General features: G+C 42.4%; 1 protein-coding gene across 7 annotated transcripts in view; it reads right to left on the bottom strand.

Annotated features, from left to right (window-relative positions):
- Nucleotides 1-14,566: 14,566 nt before the first annotated feature.
- The window catches only part of pla2g7 (phospholipase A2, group VII (platelet-activating factor acetylhydrolase, plasma)), a 129,208-nt gene continuing 122,685 nt past the window's right edge, over nt 14,567-21,089 (bottom strand). For 6 of the 7 annotated variants that reach the window (XM_041187288.1, XM_041187290.1, XM_041187285.1 and 3 more), the window contains 2 exons: nt 15,459-15,607; nt 14,567-14,910 (listed from right to left, as the gene is read on the bottom strand). In XM_041187288.1, the coding sequence (XP_041043222.1) occupies nt 14,798-14,910; nt 15,459-15,607 (262 nt within the window). In that variant the 3' untranslated portion in view covers nt 14,567-14,797. Of the gene's footprint in view, nt 14,911-15,458; nt 15,608-21,089 lie in introns of those variants that run through there. The other variant, XM_041187291.1, reaches the window with a different exon arrangement.

The following is a 21,089-nucleotide window of genomic DNA, read 5'->3' as shown; positions in this document are numbered from 1 at the left end:
TGGTGAGGACACTTCACAATTGCTTGAGGTGCAGGCGGAGGTAAAGAGTGCTCAGGGCACCAGCAGTCGGAGGATGGCTGGAGACCAGAACAATGCTGAGTCAAAGACTGATGAAGGGCCTCTGGAGTCGTCCATTAGGCGGCAGATGCTGGATGTCCAGCGAGATGTGTGGGAGGATCTGTCGGAGATCCATGAGGGTGCGCATGCCATGGTCCCTGTTGTGGAGGAGTCCATGCAGAGCATGAGCACTGCGTTGACCGTGATGGTCGTGCGCACTGCCCCCTCCATTGAGAGAGTGGGCGACTCTCATGGAGAGGCTGCTCCAGGGACAGAATGAGGGGTTCCTGGGATTGTGCTCAGACCTGCAAGCTCTCACACAGGCACTGACCTCAGGTAGTCAGTATCAGTGTGGGAGATGGATGAGGCCCCCAGTATCCAAGTTAGTTGCCTGTCCATCAGTAGTGTGCAGGGAGGACCACAGCGACCTCACGTTGGCGCACAAGCTGCCTGTCACCTCTGCTGGCTCCTCTCAGGGTGCTCAGGATGACGGCAGCAGCTCCTCCACCAGTGACCGTGGCATCTGATGAGGCTGCAGTGACTGGGGAGATGCCAACCATGGCACTGGCCACTCCCTTACAGATGGCACCAGTGCAAGGTCAATTGGCCAGAGGATGACCGCCAAAGTCATTAAGACAGCAGGGTCAGCAGGCTGTTTCCAATTCCATTGCCAGCAAGGGAGGGAAGCACCTGGGCGTAGCACTCACAAACATAAATCAAAGGCACCCTGAGCACAAGAGGGACAGGTCACGGGTGATTTTATGTTCCTTTTGGTTTACTTTGTGTATATCTCTGACGTTGAATACCAAAAACGTTTCTTTGAAGATTTTTGAACTGTCAGAATGATATAAATTGTGTCTTTTTCTTCATTGCCTGAGGATGCTTCACCTTTTTATTTCATTGGTGCGGGGAACGCCAGTATATAATGCTGGACCTAGGTGGCTCTGAACTTTATTGCACAGGCACTGAGTTTTCTTTGTGCTCAAATAAAAGGGTCCTTTCAGGCATCCAGAATGGAGGCAGCAGCCTTGGTATGCGTTTGAAACTGATCTTTGGTAGCCTAGCTGAAGGAGCATTGGATCAAAGCATAATTGGTGTCCCTGCCTTCCTATAGGTTACCGAGGTCTGGCTCCACGCCCTCAGCGTTCCCCTCACTGTACTCCTCTTCAGACTCACTACTGGACTCATCTGTGGCCTGTGCAGCTGTGTCAAGATCCTCTTCCTCCAGTGGGTCTCCACTTGCCAGCGCCAGGTTGTGGGGACCGCAGCATGCAACCACGATCAGTGACACCGCTCTGAGGGGTATTGTAGTGCTCCCCCTGAATGGTCCAGGCATCAGAAGCTAATCTTGAGAAGACCTATGCCCTCCCTACCACTGCCCTAGTGGAGGCATAACTCGTATTGTAACGCTTCTCTGCCTCTGTTCTTGGGTGTTGGAGAGGCGTCATGAGCCACATTTTCAAGGGATAGCTCTTGTCACTCAGCAGCCATCCATCCAGGCTGGAACACTGAAGAGCCTCGGCACCTGGGAGTGTCTCAGGATGTAAACATCATGGTAGCTGGGGGGGTACCTTGCACAGACTAGCAGAATATGTATCCTGTGGTCACACACTATTTGCACGTTCATGGAGTGGAAGCCCTTCCTGTTGATTGCACCCTGGATGCGGGGGAACCCAGAAATTGCTACAAAGCCTCTGGCTCACTCAGCCTGGCTGGCCTCTTCCGTATGGTAAAGAATAAAGTTCAGTACCTGCCTGAACTTGTCACCAGCTTGATGCAACTGTGGATATCTGATTGGGAGACTCCACACAGATCTCCCACTGAGCCCTGGATAGAGCCGGAGGCATAGAAGTCGAAGGCTGCTGTGACCTTCAGAGCCACTGACATGGGTATTCACCCACACAGTTGGAGCTGATCTCAGGCCTAATCATCTGGCAAATGGAGGTCACGCTGTCCCTTGAGAGGCAGAGCCTCCTTTGGCACTGCCCACATGTCCGTCCTTGGCCTGCTGCAATGTTCCAGTGAAGCTCAACACAAACTGGAGGAACAGCACCTCATCTTCCAACTAGGCAGTTTACAACCTTCTGGACTTAATATTGAGTTCAACAATTTCAGATCATGAACTCTCCTCCATCCCCACCCCCTTTCCGATCCCCCTTTTTCCAATAATTTATAATTTAAAAAATATATTTTTCTTTTCCCACCTATTTTTAAATTTATTTTGATCTATTGTTTTATCTCCACCTTTTAGCCCATTTCGATCCCTTCCCCCACCCCACCCCCACTAGGGCCATCTGCCACTAGCTTGTTCTGCTTGCTACCCTTAATGTCCCCATTAGCACATTCCTTAGATAATATCACCACTGTCAACACCTTTTGTCTATGACATCTTTGGCAATCTCTTCTTTGCCTCCACCTATGACATCTTTGGCAATCTCTTCTTTGCCTCCACCTAACACTTGCCCCCCTATCCAGCTCTATCTGTCCCACCTCCCTCTACCAGCTTATATTTCACCTCATTTCTCTATTTCCTTACTTCTGATGAGTCATATGGACTCGAAATGTCAACTATATTCCTCTCCGCAGATGCTGTCAGACCTGTTGAGTTTTTCCAGGTATTTTTGTTTTTATCCCATTAGAGAACTTGTCAACCCAGCCAGGAAACTTCATATAGTGATCGATATCTCAGCTTCCATTGCAGCATAGGCAAAAGCTACCCAACATCTGGGTACTGAAGTGGTAGCTCAGACTTAGATCATGAGATCTGTGCTTGTTTCCATGCCCAGCACAGCATGCAGGCTGAAACTGCTGCCAACATGGCTACAGGTAATAGTGCTGATAGGGGCAGGCAGGCTCTTATAACAGTCCAGTAATTTGCCCTCCAGCAGATTGCAGAAGTGCCTGGGGGAGTGGCTACATGGTGCAAGAACCTGCTATGCTTTCTCAGAAGGACAGCATTCCCACCATTACCACTCTGCCAGTAGCCCTGCTAATGCCTCAGCTCACTAGCACAGACTGCAGCCGTGCTGAGGTTATGTGGTCCAAAGCTGGGACCTCAAGGCTCAGAGCTTTTTGCGGCCATCCGTATGTGTGCGTCGTATTTTGGAGAATTATAAAACCCTTCAGTTCCAATTGCTTTTTGGGTGTGTTTATTCCAATATTTTGCCAGTTGTTTGGGTCGATAGGGGATTCTGTCATGTCTTTTGTAGATCATTGCATAGTCATTCTCTGTAAAATGCATCAGAGGACACATTTCCAGGTAAATGATGATATTCAGAATCATTGCAAATATGCTCCGTGATGTGGTATTTTACTTTACATATAGCCCCTAGTGTTATGTGTCATTCTTCAGTGAAGGAAGTGCAATAATTTTCCGACCACTCACGTTGCAGTGACTTTGCCACTTTGCGCTATAATGTGTACAATGATTCCCCGTCACAAATAATTTCCAGACCTTATTGTCTTTGGCCACTTATTCCTGTTAATTATACTTTGTCATGAATTGGAAGTTTAAGTAACTTTATAAAGAAAACATGGCACCTTGAAAGATAAGAGTTTAATTGAACAAGATAGGAAAAAGACGACATTTTAAATCCTAAGCATGAGTATTTACTAAAGAAAATGGATTTTATAAAGTACCTTATGGCCTCAGGATGTCCCAAAGCACATTTAATTGACAAAATGTTAAGTTTTTAATATCATCTAGATTTGTCAAACGTAATATTGATGAGCCTATTTAAAATGAAAGTGTTATCAATACTATAGTTGAAGAACCAAAATTAGCACATTGAAACTGTAAAATTAATGTCAAAACAATAACAACTTTTCATTAGTTGAAGGAAACATTCTCAGCCAAAAGGTATTCACTGCTCGTACTTGTATAACACCTTTAACATAGTCAAATATTCCAAAGTGCTTCACAGACGAGCTCTTAAAAAAAATGACACCAACTCACATAAGGAGATATTAGGACAGATAAGCAAAAGGTTGGTCAAAGGAGAGTAAAGAAGTGGAGTGTTTTAGGGAAGGAGGGAGGGAATTCCCGAGATTAGGGCTGAAGGCAAAGTCACTAATGGCGGAGCAATTAAAGTTATGAGATCAGAAATGTTGGAGCACAGGTATGTGTTGTAGGGCTGTAGGATATTAGAAATAAGGGTAGGGCCATGGGGAGAGTAGAAAATGAGGATGAGAATTTTAAATTCACAGTCTTGCTTAACTGGGAGTCAGCAAGCATAGGGTGATGGGCGAAAGGGACTCGCTGCAAGTTAGGACATGGGCAGCAGAATTTTGGATAACAAGTTTACGGGGGTAGAATGTGGGAGGTGGGTCAGAAATGCAATGGAATATTCAAGCCCAGCAGTAATAAAGGCAGATCAGCTAAGGTAGCGATATAGTCAAATAATGTTACAAAGGAGGAAATATGTAGTCTTAGTGATGGTGCAGATATATAGTTGGAAGCTCATCCTGGAGTCAAATGTGACACCAAAATTGTGAACAGTCTTAATTCAGCCTCTGAGTTGCCAGGAGGAGGGATAGAATCAGTGGTTAGGTAACTGAGTTTGTGGTGGGGACCAAAAATAATGACTTCCCACTATTTGGTGGGTGTTGGAAATTTTTGCTCATCCAGTACTACTGGATGTCAGACAATCAGTCTGACAATTTAAAGACAACGCAAGTGTTGAAAGAGTTGGTGGTGGGGCAGACCCGAGTGTCATTGGTGTATGTATGGAAACTGGTTTTTGGATGATGTCACAGAGGGGGCATGCGTAGAGATGAAATAGGGGGTGAAGAATAGATCCTTGGGGTATACCAGAGGTAACTGCAAGATGTGGGAAGAGAACCTATGATTCTATGGCTACAATTGGATAGATAATAAAATCAGCTGAGTGCAGTCCTATCCAGTTGGACCATGGTGGAGAGGTGAAGGATCATGTGGCCAACTGTGTCAAAGGCTGCAGACAGGGCTAAGAGGGATAATTTATTTTTCACAGTCAACTAGAATGTGATTTGTGACTTTAAGAGCTGTCTCAGTATTGTGGCAGGGGCAGACACCACCTGATCGGAGGGATTAAACATGGATTTGTGAAAGCTGGGAATGGATTTGGGAGGCGACAACACACTCAAGGACTCGAGAAAGAAAATGGGAGGTTGGAGATAGGGTGGTAGTTTGTAAGGGTTAAGAATGAGTTTGGGGGAAAAGGGGATAACAAAGCTTTGAAGGAGAGGGTACTGGGGAGAACACCGTGAGAATATCAGGTAACTTGGGAGCCAGGGAGAGAAGCTGGATGGTCATCTGTTTAATAGGAAGAAAGAGGGAGCAAGAGCTGGGTTTCATGGACAAAATGAGTTTAGAAAGGACATGAGGGGAGATAGAAAAACTAGAGAAAGCTGCAAGTCCAGGGATAGGGCAGAGGAACCTTAGAGGAAGTTTGGCTGGTGGACTAGGTGAAAGGAGGGAAGCTGCCAAAGCAGCTGATCAGATGGTCTCAGTCTTAGTAACAAATGTTCATGAGCTCTTCACATTTGTTGGAGGTAAGGGGAGCAGGGGTTAAGACTGTTTGCAGTATAAAAAGAAGCCCGCATTATCTTTGCATTCCAGGAATATCTTTTTTGGTAGACAAGAGCAAGATCTGGTAGTATTTTGTGTGGTCCAACCATATCTGGGCATTAACAGTTAAACCAGTTTTCTGCCACCTGTTTAAGTTGCATTCCTTGGAGTTAAGGGAGTTGAGATAAAGACTGTATTGGGGCAATGGCTATTATGAGAAATTAAAGGTTTTAATGATGACCAGAACAAAAGTGGAGATGAGGGTGTAGTTGAGCAAATCAGTAGCTGCAGAAACGTCATGGTGAATGGAGAGCCAAAAGCTAGAATTTGAAAGCGCAGTGAATGTAAGTGAATGAGATTCTTTTCTGGGATAGGCACAAAGGAAGTAGGGTAATAATATAGAGGGATGTGGGTGTAGAGTGGCACAATAAGGTGATCAGAGATGGCCTTTTCTGACACAATGGAAAGAGCAAGGCCATAGGAGATGGCAAGAGCATGGGGATGGCTGTGAATATGGGTAACATACAAACCTTCAAAATAGGAGAAATAGACCATTCAGCCCCTCGAGCCTGCTCCACCACTCAATAAGATCATAGCTGATCTCCTTGAGTTTCAAGTTCCACATTCCCATCTACCCCCGATAATCTTTGGTTCCCTTGCTTAACAAGAATGTACCTTTGCCTTAAAAATATTCAATGATCCCGCCCCCACCACCTTCTAAGGCACAGAATTCCAAAGTTGCACAACCCTCAGAGAAAAAAATTCTCCTCATCTGTCCTAAAAGGGCGACCCCTAATTTTAAAACAGTGCCCCCTAGTTTTGGACTGACCCATTAGAGGAAAAATCCTTCCCACGTCCATCTTGTCAAAATCATTCAGGATCTTATATACTTAAATCAAGTCACCCCTCACTCTTCTAAACTCCAGTGGAAACAAGCCCAGTCTGTCCAACCTATCCTCATAAGACAACCCGCTCATTTCAAATATCAATCTAGTAAACCTCCTCTGAGCCGCCTCCAATGCATTAACATCCTTCCTTAAATAAGGGGGCCAATTATTAAATAACCAAACTGCATACAGTATTCAAGATGCGGTCTCACCAATGCCGTGTATAAATGAAGCATGACATCCTTACTTTTATGTTCAATTCCTCTTGTAATAAAGGATAGCATTCCATTAGCCTTCTTGATTATGTGCTAAACCTGTACACTAATCTTTTGTGACTCTTGAACTAGAACACCTAAATCCCTTTGCACCTTGGAATTCTGCAGTTGTTCTCCGTTTAAGTAATACTCTGCTTTTTTTATTCTTCCTGCCAAAGTGAACAACTTCACATTTTCCCACATTATTCTCCATCTGCCAGGCAGGGTCATTGAATATTTTTACATAGAATATTTTTAAGGCAGAGGTAGATAGATTCTTGTTAAGCAAGGGAATCAAAGGTTATCAGGGGTAGATGGGAATGTGGAACTCGAAACACAAACAGGTCAGCCATGATCATATTGATTGGCAGAGCAGGCTTGAGGGGCCGAATGACCTACTCCTGCTCCTAGTTTTTATGTTTCTATCTATATTCATCTGCAGACTCCTTGGCCAGAAATTTCCCCCTGTCGGGGGGGTTGTGCGGGGGCGGGCGCAAACTCGATCGGTGCCCCTGATTGGGGACGCGCCACCATTTTACGTGGGCGGGCCTATTAAGGCACATAAGGAACAGTGTGACGCTCGCTTGGAAGCACTGAGCGCTCCCTGTGTGGGCAGGGGGGAATTCCCTGTGATGTTCCTTGTGCTCTGGGAGAGCGCTGGGATCTCCCTGAGGCACGGAGGTACCTCAGGGAGATTTGTTTCAGTGCTAAATGTTTAAATAAAGGTTCTTAACACTTAAAACATGTTCCCTCATTCTGACACTATCACATGAGCTGGGGCATGTCAAAGAATAAATGTATAAATTTTTATTAGATTTTAAATCACTTCATGAAACCTCATCCCGCCCGTGGATGAGGTTTCATGAAAAACGTGAAGGCTACCTGGGCTCTTTGCCTGCCTGCCAACCTTAAGGTCGGATGGACAGCCCATTAAATTGAATTAATTATGTTTTAAATGGCCTTAATGGACCTTTGACAGTTCGGCGGACGCGCAGCCAAGTCGGCTGGGTGTCCACTGAACTGAAAAACTAAATGACACGGGGTGATATCGGGATGCATGCCCGACGTCACCGCGCATCATTTTACACATCGGCGAGTGGGCCCCGCCCCTGCTCGCCAATGGGAAAATTCTTCCCCTTAATACAACATACTTCCTTATCTTTGCGTTGTCTCCAGTGGTGGGTTGGAGAGTTTACATGGAGGGAGAAATTAAGGGAAGATAAGTGGTCAGTGAACTCAGGAGAGAGTATAATGAAGACACCAAGGTGTGATCTGGTGATGGGAGGCATACTGCCACCTTGACTATCTATGGTGGGCAGGCTTCATTTACAGGAAAGGTGTCATTACCCCTCAACCAGGTTTTTGTTGAAGCCATAATAATTAATCCATAATAAGCTCATGGATGGCAAGGGTTTTGTTCACAAGAACCTATATTCTGGAGGGTGATATGGCAACAGGCAGTGATAGTTGATCTGCAAGCAGAATGCACAAGGCCAACATTGGAAAGGGCGAGTTGGCCACAGGAGATTGGTAAAATTAGCAACCAGCAAACAACAGGGCAGAATGGTTGGCGAGTTAAATGGATGGGGCAGTTAGAGTAGTTTTGTAGAGAGGCATGCCATTATATTTCATATCTTTTGATTTTGATAGAACTATAAACCACCCACTGCTCCCCCTCACCCCAACCAAATCATTAAAAGCATAAGCATGCTTTATGCTATTTTTCCAGGGTTTCTTTCCATGCAAGTAACAAGTTAAGACCAGGAATAGGCCCTCAAGCCTGCTCGGCCATTCACTAATCTGATTTGATTTTAATCTCAACTCCACATTCCCACCTACCCCTGATAACCCTTCACCCCCTGGCTTATCAAGAATCAATCTAGCTGTGCCTTAAAAATATTCAAAGACACTGTTTCCACTGCCTTTTAAGGAAGTGAATTCCAAAGACTTGCTGAGAGAAAAAGCTTTTTCTCATTTCTGTCTTAAATGAGCGACCCCTTATTTTTAATCAGTGACCCCTTGTTTTAGATTCTCCCACAAGAGGAAACATCCTCTCCACATTCAACCTGTCAAGACCCCTCAGGCTCTTACATATTTCAATCAAGTTGCCTCTTGCTCTTCTAAACTCCAGCAGATACAAGCCCAGTCTGTCCATTCTTTCCTCATAAAACAACCCTCCCATTTCAGGTATTAGTCTAGTAAACCTTCTCTGATCTACTTCCAATGCATCTATATCCTTCCTTAAATAAGGAGACCAATACTATACGCAGTACTCCAGATGTGGTCTCACCAATGCCCTGTATTATTGAAGCATAACCTTTGTACTCAATTCCCCTCGCAATAAATGATAACATTTGCTAATTATTTGATGTACCTGCATACCAATCTTTTGCAATTCATGCACTAGCCACCCAGATCTCTCTGCACCTCAGAGCTCTGCAATCTCTCACTATTTAGATACGTTTATTTTTTATTCTTCCTGCCAAAATGGACAGTTTGACATTTTCCCACATTATACTCCATTTCTTTGTCCATTCATCTAACCTATCTATATCCTTTTGTAGCCTCATTTCCTCTTCATAACTTACTTTCCTGCCTATCTTTGTGTCATCAGCAAATTTAGAAACCATATCTTCGGTCCCTTCATCTAAATCATTTATACAAATTGTAAAAAGTTGAGACTCCAGCACTGAACCCTGTGGCACACCACTTGTTACATCTCGCCAACCAGATAATGACCTATTTATGCCTACTCTGTTTCCTGTTAGCTATCCAATCTTCTATCCATACCTATATGTTATCCCCCTACACCATGTGCTTTTATTTTTCATAATAACCTTTGAAGTGACACCTTATCAAATGCTGTCCGAAAATCTAAGTACAGTACATCCACCAGTTCCCCTTTATCCACAGCACATTATTTCTTCAAAGAACTCCAATAAATTGGTTAAACATGATTTCTCTTTTACAAAACTATGTTGACTCTACCTGATTACCTTGAATTTTTCGAAGTGCCCTGGTATAACATCTTTAATAATAGCTTCTAACATTTTCCCTATGTTGTTAACTGGCCTGTATTTTCCTGCTTTCTGCCTCCCTCCCTTTTCGAATAAAGGAGTTGCATTCACTATTTTCCAAACTAACGAAATCTTCCCTGAATCTGGGGAGCTTTGGAAAATTGAAATCAACGCATCAATTATCTCACTAGTCACTTTTTTAATACCCTAGGATGAAGTCGATCAGAACCTGGGGACTTGTCAACCCACAATTCCAACAATTTGCTCAGTACCACTTCCCTGGTGATTATAATTTTCCCAAGCTCCTCCCTCCCTTCTAATTCCTGATTTATAGCTATTTCTGGAATGTTACTTGTATCCCTTACAGTGAAGACCGATGCAAAATACCGGTTCAATTCATCTGCCAACTCATTATTTTCCATTATTAATTCCCCAGACTCATTTACTATAGGAACGACACTCACTTTGTTAACTTATTTAAATATCTATAAAAACTTACTTATGGCCAACATTTTCCCCCTGTCCGGGGGCGGGGAAGAGTGGGCACCAGCAGGCGGGCCTCTGATTGGTGCCCCCATTCGGGGCGTGCAGCTATTTTAAATGGGCGGGCCTTAGGTGACGTGCACCAGGAGGCTTTTATTGAAACCTTTCATAAAAATTTAGAGACTCTCATGAAACCTCATCCCGCCTATGGATGAGGTTTCATGCTTTTCCCAAGGCCCACCTGGGCTCCCGGCCTGCCCGCCAACCTTAAGGTTGTTCAATCAGCTAATTAGCTATTCAATCACGCTAATTTGTTTTTTAATGGCCTTAATAGGCTGTTGACAGTTCGGTGGGCGTGCAGCTGAATCGAACTGACAATCTAAATGACGCGGGGTGACGTCAGGATGCATGCCCGACATATCCCTGTGTCACCTTACGTGTCAGTGAGTGGGCCCCGCCCCCGCGCACCGACCGGAAAAACCTGCCCTATATTTCTAGCTAGCTTTCTCCAATTCTTCACTCCTTATTAATCTCAGTCATTCTTTGCTTTTTTTTATATTTTGTCCAATCTTCTGACCTGCCACACGTGTGTAATTACATGTTTTTTCTTTAAGTTTGATACTATCTTTAACTTTTTTAGTTAACCATGATGGTGGGTTCTTCCAATTGGAATTTTTCTTTCTCGTTGGAATGTCTCTATTCTGTGTATCCTGAAATATGCCCGTAAATGTCTGCCACAGTATCTCTATTGGCCTATCCATTAACTTAAATTTCCAGTTCACTTTAGCTAGCTCTGCTTTCATGCCCTCGTAATTGCCCTTATTTAAGTTTAAGATATTAGTCTTAGATCCGCTCTTCTCTCTTTGAAACTGAATGTAATATTCAATCGTATTATGATCATTGCATAATACCAGGTCTCATATAGCCTGCTGCCTGGTTAGCTCCAGAATGTGCTGTTCTAAGAAACAATCCCGAAAAAATTCTATGAACTTACCACCTAGGCTACCTTTCCCCACCCGGTTGTTCCAATCTATATGTAGATTAAAATCCCCCATCATAATCACCTTACTGACAAGCTCCCATTATTTCTTCTTTGTTACCCTGTCCTTCCAAATGGTTACTGTTAGGGGTCCTGTACAGCACTCCCACAAGTAACTTCTTGCCTTTATCGTTTCTCACCTCAACCCAAACCTCTTCCATATCCTGGTTTCCTGAACTTAGGTCATCCCTCCCTATTGTGCTAGTATCATTTTTCATTAACAGAGCCACCCCTCCACCTTTTGCTAGCTTCCTGTCCTTCCTAAATGTCACATATCCTTAAATTTTCAGATCCCAGTATGTCAACCTGCAGCCATGTCTCTGCAGTGGCCATCAGATCGTATTTATTTATCCCTGTTTGCACTATTAGTTCATCTGTTTTATTCTGAATGCTACCTGCATTCAGTTACAGAGCCTTAAGGCTTGTCCTTTTTTATGTTTGTAACCTTCAGCTTTATCTGCTGATTTACTCTGAGATTTCTACTCTCTGTCCCTTCCTGTTGCGGCCTGTTTATTATTTTCCATATTAATACCTCTCTTCTTTTTGATATGCCACATCTTCTTAGATTTGATCCCTTGCCCCCACTATTTAGTTTAAAACCCTCTCTACTTCCCTAGTTATGCAGGTTGCAATAATACTGCTCCCAGCGCGGTTCAGGTGTAGATTGTCCCAACAGTACAGCCTCCACCTTCCCCAGTATGGGTGCCTGTGCCCCATGCACCGGAACCCACTTCTGCCATACCAGTCTTTATGCCACGCATTCATCTCTCTAATGTTATTTGCCCTATGCCAATTTGCACGTGACTCAGGTAATACTGAGACTATTTGAGGTTCTGCTTCTTAATTTGGTGCCTAGCTATTCACACTAACTATGCAAAACCTCTTTTCTTGCCCTGCCTATGTCATTGGTTCCTACGTGGACAACGAGTACTGGATCCTCCCCCTCCCTTTGTAAGTTCTTCTCCAGCCCTGAGCAGATATCTCGAACACTGGCGCCAAGCAGGCAAGACAACTTTCTGGACTCTTGCTGAAGTTGGCTTAAGTTGTGGTAGATGATCAGGAAGAACAGTGTGGAAATTCCATAACTCCATCGTGAACTCACAACAGTTTTGTGCTGCCTGGGTTATTAATCTGGTGGAGTGGATTGAGTGACTGTCATATGACGTAGCTAATATTCATTCTGTTCAAATCAGTGGAATGAGAATTGGTGGGTGATTGTCTCCAATAGGCAGTGAAAGTGAAAATCTACCTTTGTAATAGGAGACAAAGTGAGGTATTTGGTCTGTTTTGGAATAGAAACCACCACCCCTGCCCCCAACCCCCCGCAACATTTTGCTTCCTTTCATACACTTCAAACCACCAGCCCCCTCCCCGCCCCAATTTGGTTCCTTTCATACACTTCAAAAAAAAAAAGGGGTGCAAGTGTATTTTTACATTATTTTGGGTCTGGTACACCATCTGCAGTCAATACACCATCTGCACTTTGTGGGTGAAAGACAAGCACTATGAATGGAACTGCTGCAAGTGCAGTTAGAACAAGTGAGCTACACACATTGCTCTAATTTTGGACAAAACGGAAGACTGAGTCAGACATAAAATGCTAATTAATCTGCCCTTTACTTGAATATTCACTATGGTCTTGCTCTTACACATCTAGAGGAGAAGAGGTAGTGACTTGGAAATATATCTCCGTTCCTTCACTGTCGCTGGGTCAAAATCCCGGAACTCCCTTCCTAACAGCACTGTGGGTGTACCTACACCACATGGACTATAGCGGTTCAAGAAGGCAGCTCACCACCACCTTCTCAAAGACAATTAGGGATGGAAATAAATGCTGGTCTAGCCAGCGATGCCCATGTCCCGTAAATTAATTAAAAAAAACATTAATTATGAATTTAAAGAAATTAAATTGAAATTTGAAAAATAATTTTGAGCTTAATTAGGTATCATTTTTGTTTCTATTAAACTGTCATAGCATAGTATGTACATTTTCAAGTTATATGGCACTTCAGGGACAGGATTGTGATTTGTATAGATTGTCATGGACACTTTTTGCACTAGTAAGAAGGAAAGGTTGCTGGGTTATTCACCTCTCAATAGTTAATCACAAAGGGCTACTAATGTGCTTGGAAGGAACTGATTTTTGATCAAAAACCCCATTTAAACAGTAAATAGGATACAACTATGTAAATGCACTATATCTCCATCAAGAGAGAATCTAACCATATCCCCATGACATTCAATTACATTACCACACTGAATCCCCAGTATCAACATCCATTGACCAGAAACTAAACTGAATTAGCCATATAAATACTGTGGCTACAAGAGCAGGTCAGAGGCTGGGAATTCTGCTGAGAGTAACTTACTTCTGATTCCCCAAAGTCTGTTCACTATTTACAAAGCTCAAGTCAGGAATGTGATGGAATACTCTCCACTTGCCTGGATGAGTGCAGCTCCAACAACACTCAGGAAACTCAACACCATCCAGGACAAAGCAATCCACATGATTTGCAGCCCATCCACCATCTTCAACATACACTCCTTCCACCACCAACGCACAGTAGCAGCAATGTATACCATCTACCAGATGCCATACAACAACTCATCAAGGCTCCTATTACAGCACCTTCCAAACCCACAACTTCTACCACCTAGAAACAAGGGCAGCCGATACATGGGAACACCGTCACCTGCAAGTTCCCCTCCAAGTCACTCACCATCCTGACTTGGATTATATTGCTGTTCCTTCACTGAGGCTGGGTCAAAGTCCTGGAACTCCCTTCCTAACAGCACTGTGGGTGTATCTACACCACATGGACTACAGCAGTTCAAGAAGGCGGCTCACCTCACCTTCTCAAGGCCAATTAGCGATGGGCAATAAATACTGGCCTAGCCAGTCATGCCCATATCCTGTGAACGAGTAAAAAAAAAATCACTATAACTGAATTTTAACAGAAGCAATTCAGGAAGAATTTGAGCAAAATAATCATTGATGCTTCCAAAAACCTAACTTACATGCTTTTGGTTTTAAGAATCATTTCTTAATAAAGAAATTCTAACCATGGATGAACTTTTAGCTTCACTATAACAGTAGGAGCTAGTACAAGAAACATACAAGGCTGATCTATGCTGCATTATAGCTTTAAACAGTTGAGTGTAATGTCAAAATACTGAATGTAATAACTCATACCCTTAGAAGCTCAGTATAATACAGTTCACTTTTAAAAAGATATAACAGCTGGGAGCCTATTGTTTTATAAGAATATCAGACCTGTAACTTGAATGTTGTAGTATTTATCCAAAAGGTTAATAGATCTACATACAAATCAACAGAAATAGTTGAGGTAAACTGTATTACATGGCTGATGATACTTATCTTCTAAATTCAACTTGTAATAGGCTCATAAGGCAAATGGTCTGCACAACGGCAAATGTTCACTGCAGATAAATCTGTTCATACTAATTTTATTTTTATTTTTATTTTACTGCAGTACACTCAACATTGACAGTCATTGCTTGGGTTCAGAATTTGTTAAAGGCAAATGAATATTTGTGCCTGGTATAATGTGTTCTCCTTTCCCATCAATAAGAGGGTCCCATTGATCAAAATCTTTCTCAAGACCTGGAAAGCAAAATTTGATATGCAAATTAATCCTAAAAGAATTGAAATTACTTCAAGTAACAGTGAAGCTTTCTCCCATCACAGTGGGAAATGTCTGTCCCACATCTAGAGCTTAAAGGTTCACTTCTGGGTGCTGTTTTACCATTTAGAGAGTGGGAACCTCCCTTTCCAGAGGTGTTTCTCCTTTTTGATCTACGCATTTATTACACACACAGACACACACATCATCTATCAAATGTAATTGAACTTTATGGTACAGAATTAAAAAACCTATTATCATTAAACATTTTGCATTTTTAAAAAAACCATTTCTGATGGAAATGCCAATGTGTTTAATACTTTATAAACACTTAAAGTGCAATATCATGCAAGAACAATCTACAATGACTACACATCTGAAACACAACACGTATGGCCACAGTGTTATAAGATTGCCTCAATCTGACAATCACTACTGTATTCTTCTCCATATATATATATATATATATATATATATGGATAACTTTATTATTGAAATATGTAGCTTATAATTAATATATTTTACTTACCCAAGTGTCTTTGCATGAATGCTAAAGAAGCTTTGTTGCTAATATCAATAGCTATAAGGGGATCTATTGTTCCTTTCAATTGAAATATCCTTCCAAAGAAAGTGCCAGTCAAAAATGTGAAATCAGGGAAGCTCTGATGAACCGTTCCCCTATAAAGAACCAAAGTATGAATGAAAAACCTCAAGGCAGTGAATTAAGTTCTAAATTCAATTTCTTCTGCGATTCACATACAAACCAAGATACCTTTAAGAAAATAGCTAAGTTTGCAAATTATTTGATTATGGTTACCAAATTTGATTTCAAAATGTACAAGTATAAACATTTTTGGAATTGTATCCAGGCACACTATTGTCCAGTGTTTTATTTAAAAAATCAGATATGGTCCTGCCTGTGACTTGAGATGGTGTGAGTTGAACACGAATATCACCATTTATGAACTAGCTAAGCTAATGATAGCACTTGTTTCTTTCTATTCTTTAAGGCAAACTACAAATAACTTGACTCAAATAAATAAGGAAAATTATTAGTAAAAAATCAAGTTATTTCTTTAGACTTTGATAAAGAAATTGAGGCACAAGATGAAACTCATAATTGGAATTGCAAGATATTGTAGGGAAACCACACTACAAACAGTGCAGTTGCAGAGCAAATAATCATTCTAAAATGAACTTGACCCAGTGATGCAAATGTGATTTTCTGCCACTACATATGGCAGCGGCTTTATAAATGCTAGAACATGTTTTCTAAGCCGCAGAGAATATAGCCATTGCTGTAGAGTTTAGAAATTGCATTCTAGGTAACTAGATTAATATAGTAACTGCAGATCAATCTATGATTTCTGCTGCAGCATTCAACGGGTCATGAAATATTTTTTCTTATAAAAACTTGTGCACCAACAAACTTGTCATTCAGACACTAATATCATTATCAGGTTTCTTCATGGGAAAATCTTGCTCGGAAGGTAACAGACAAATATTTACCATGAGGTGATGGCGTAATGATAATGTCACTGAACTAGGCTAATGCTAGGCTAATCCAGAGGCCCAGGCTAATGCTCTGGGGACATGGTTCAAATCCCATCATGACAGCTGGTGGAATATAAATTCAATTAATTAATAAATCTGGAATTAAAAAGCTAGCCCCAGTAATGGTGACCATGAAACCATTATCAGTTGTCATAAAAAGCCATCTGCTCCACTAATGTCCTATAGGAAAGGAAATCTGCTGTCCTTACCTGATCTGACCTGTATGCAATGTGGTTAATTCTTAATGTCCTCTGAAATGGCCCAGCAAGCTACACAGTTGTACCAAGCCACTACAAAGTCTAAAAGGGACGAAACTGGTTGGACCACTCGTCATTGACTGAGAGACCGAAAATGACAAGGGCACACGCAGCCCTGTGAACACTGCAAAGTTCTCCTTCTAACATTTCGGGGCTTGTGCCAAAATTATGAGAGCATAATTAGTCCCACAGGCTAGTCAAGCAACAGCCCGACATAGTAATACTCACCGAATCCGAACTTACAGTGTCCGAGTCACCACCGCCACCAGCCCTTGGCATGTCCTGTCCCACTAGCAGAACAGACCAACCAGAGGTGATGACATAGTGCTATACAATCAAGATGGCGTTTCTCTGGGAGTCCTTAACATTAACTCCGGTCCCCATGAAGTTTTAGATCAAGTAGGTCAAAGGTGGGCAAAGAAACCTCCTGCTGATTACTTCTTACTGCTCCACCGACCACCCCCCCCCCCCCCCGCCGCCAAACCCCCGTTAACAAAATTGAGGCTAATGGAATAGGAGGGTCAATGTCAGCTTGGGATAAAAAATTGGTTTTAGAAGAAACCAGTGAGTCATGGTAAATGATTGTATTTCAGACTGGAGGATGGCAAATAGCTGTGTTCCCCATGTGTCAATGCTAGGACCACTGCTTTTTTGAAATATACATTTTATATAATATATAAATAATAAATACTATATACATATAATATATATGAATGACTTGGATATTGGAATACAGTGTAAAACTTCAAAATTTGCCGATAATACCAAACTTGGAGGTGTTACAAACAGTGAGGATCATACAACATGACATAAATAGGCTGACAGGATGACAGACAAATGCTAGATGGAATTTAATACAGAAAAAGTGTGAGGTGATGCATTGGCAAAAGGGATTGGGAGAGGCAAAGACTTAATGGCACCGGTCTAAAGAATGTGCAGGGGCAGAGGGACTGGTGGGAGGGGTTCATGTGCATAGATCTTTAATTTCGCCAAACGTATGGAGAGAACAGTTAGCAAAGTACATGGGATCTTGGTCTTCATTAATAGAGGTATCAAGTACAAAAGCAGGGAAGTTATGCTGAATCTTTATAAAAGCTCTGGTTACATCAGAACTAAAGTATTGTGTGCAGTTCAGGTGACCATTCTTCAAGGAGGACATGAAGGTCTTCGAGAGGATACAGAGGCATATTACCAGAATGATTTCAGGGAGGGTGATATAAAGGTTAGGTTGGAGAATCTGGAGTTCTCTTTGGAGCAAAGGAAATTGAGGAGAAATCTGGTAGAGATGTACAAGATTATCACAGCTTTAGATGAGGTAGACAAAGAATAGCTGCTCCTATTAGCTGATAGTATGAGGAATACAAGGTCTAAGGGACATAGAGGTCTAAGGGACATAGATTTAAGGTTTTGGATGTGAGATGCAGGACGGAACGTGAGAAACACTTTTACAGAGCAAATGGCAATGACCTTGGAGACACTGCCTTAGAGTGTGGTGGAAGCAGAGACTATCAATGATTTCAACTGGAAATTGGACGGATATTTGAGGAAAATAAACTTGCAGGACTTAGGGGATAGAGCAAGAGAAAGGGGCTGACTTGATCACTCTACAGAAAGCTGGCAGGAACTCGATAAGCCAAATATCCTCTTGTTCTGTAATGACTCTAAGCAATAGTATTACCTGGATCTCCAATAAAAACAAAAATCGTACAATGTGTAGATGCTTTCCTGAGCAAATGCCTTTGGAGATATATTTGGTGAGGCACAAAACATAGGATGCACATGAATATGTGTCATTATGCCCACGTCATGCAGCATATATTTGACCTGATGTCATGAGACTTCATGGAGTCTGGAGTAGATGTTGAGGACTCCCAGGGCAACTCCCTCCCAACTGTATACCACGGTGCCGCAACCTCTGCTGGGTCTCTTCTGCCGTTGAACAGGACATACCAAGGGATGGTGATGGTGGTGTCTGGAACATTAAAAATGTGCACTTTAACCCTATCGGGAGAAGGTCTAAAGTTTGTAGGGTTCTTTGGAGAGATAAGGAACCCTTTTGGATAGGTACTGGGACACCTTTGGTAGAGGTAAGATGCCCTTTGGGAATCTTAAAAGTAGACATGAATATGCATAAAAAGTGGATAAACTCTTTGGAACTGTCAAGATGTCAAGGGAACTGTCAAGCTAATTGAATCTCCTGCTCTTTAAATCGAAAAAAGCAGTCTACAGTTTAAAAGAAAAGCAGCGCTTGCCACTTTACTCTGTTTGTTGACTTAAGCCTGAGGGTTATCATTATAGGATTAGTTCTGCATGACTGATTTCAAAATTTTACAACATATATATACTTAATGGATTTTTCTAATATCAATTTTAATAGTGAATTCATTAATAGGCCTTTAGAACTTCATTTCATCTCAGCATGGATCCTGAGGTCTGCCCATGGTGGCAACTGGGTGAGCTGACATAGAGAACGTTAGGGAAAAGGGTGATGGGTAGGGGGCATGAATTGGCAATAAGTTGGCATGGACCATAGAGGGGTTGGGCAGAGTGGTATAGGTTGGTATGGAGAGTATGAAGGGCTGTGGGCGGGGATCATATGGTTGCATACATTGGCATGGTTGGAGCAAGGGGATTGTGTGGCAGGTGAGAGTTGTTTTTTGTTTTCTTTTACAGCTGGGACAAAGTGCCTGTTCGCTGAGGCCAGCCTTTTTCACAGCCTACCTCCTCACCCAGTAGCCCTGAACTTTTTCCACCAACAGCAGGCATGATTCCTGTTAACGTCCATCCACCCACCCCAGGTATGAAAAACCCGACTGCCCACCTGGTGCAGAGGAGGGTGGGGAGGGAGGAGGACATCCTCGTAAACCTGCTCCTGGGTCTGGGCAAGTTCGCCATCGACAATTCCAGGCAGCGGGTGACCAAGGGGTTAATCTGGCCCAACTGTCTGCCCCTCTTCCACAGCTACATTTGCGACCGGGTGTACCTGGTAGGGAGCACGTGGTGTCCGCCAGTACCATCGAGGCCTTCCGTGCTCTGTGGGCACCGCAGTGACTGGGGTGCTTTACTGACCCCTTCGAATCACATGTTAATTTGACGTCGTAAGTTTCCTTTAAGATTAGATTTCTTTTTTCAGTATCCATTTAAGGGGCTGCTTCTTACTTTGTCCCTCGTTTTCTTTAATTTAGCTTAATTGGTTGCTCAAAAGAGTAAAATCAGACTGCCTACAACACTTCGCTCCAAGTTGGGTTTGCAGAGTTGGGAATTTTCCTAAATCTGTCCTTGGGAATGAAAATTCAGGCCTAGGAATGCTAAAGCCACTTATCCAATGAGTAAGCCACTTCTTTCTATCTTCACAACTGAAGAAATTGTAAAATCCTAAGGTTAATTCATTCATTTTATGTTTTTCCATTTAATGTGCCTGTTTTACTGTGTTACATTGCAAAAATATTCCATGTTTAAACTGAAATGGATCATCAGTAACATTTGTTTTCTTCTGAGAATTTCATGAATTTTGCTCCCCCTCAGAAGAAAATATTCAAAATGAAACAACTCCACAGAAATCGGATATATTACCTGACAAAATCTCATAGCATAAAATATCAGCTTAACATATTTGAAGTTAAATGATCCTGTCTGACCACCAAGACTTGATTGTTCGTCGCTGTCCTTACTGATGTAAATTGGTTTAATGTCTCAAATTTAAAACTTCTGTATTTTGATTCCTTCAAATGGCCCCATTCTCCAGATCTCTTGAACATCCTACAATACCACCCACCTCCATCCCTAGAAATGTCCAACTTGGTCTCTAGATTCTTGTACATCCCATCATTAACAGTTGTGCCTTGGGCCAACTTGGCCCCACGTTCTCAAATTCCCTGCCTAAACCCCTCTGCCTCGCCTCTTTTAAGACCCTTTTTTTAATAAGCTTTTGGCCCTCTCTCTCAACCCTTTTTTGGCTGAGTTCATTGCCACAGCCAATTAACTTCTTTTGATGTGCTAATCAGTTTATACATAGAAAGGAATTCAATAACTATTTAGACAGGTTCACCTAATTTTAAGAGCTTTTTTAAAAATTCTTTCTTGGGATGTGGGTGTCGTTGGCAAGGCCAGCATTTGTTGCCCATCCCTAATTGCCCTTGAACTGAATTAGGCCATTTCAGAATGCAGGTAAGAGTCAACCACATTGCTGTGGGTTTGGAATCACATGTAGGCCAGATCAGGTGAGGATGGCAGATTTCCTTCTCTGAAGGACATTAGTGAACCAGATGGGTTTTTACAACAATCGAGGCTGTTTCATGGCTACCATTACTGAGACTAGCTTTATATTCCAGATTTGATTAATTGAATTT

Source organism: Carcharodon carcharias, chromosome 5 (assembly GCF_017639515.1).
Source record: "Carcharodon carcharias isolate sCarCar2 chromosome 5, sCarCar2.pri, whole genome shotgun sequence".
Lineage (NCBI taxonomy): Eukaryota > Metazoa > Chordata > Chondrichthyes > Lamniformes > Lamnidae > Carcharodon > Carcharodon carcharias.
Note: the sequence above shows the minus strand (reverse complement) of the source record. Positions and strands in the feature narration are given on the sequence as shown.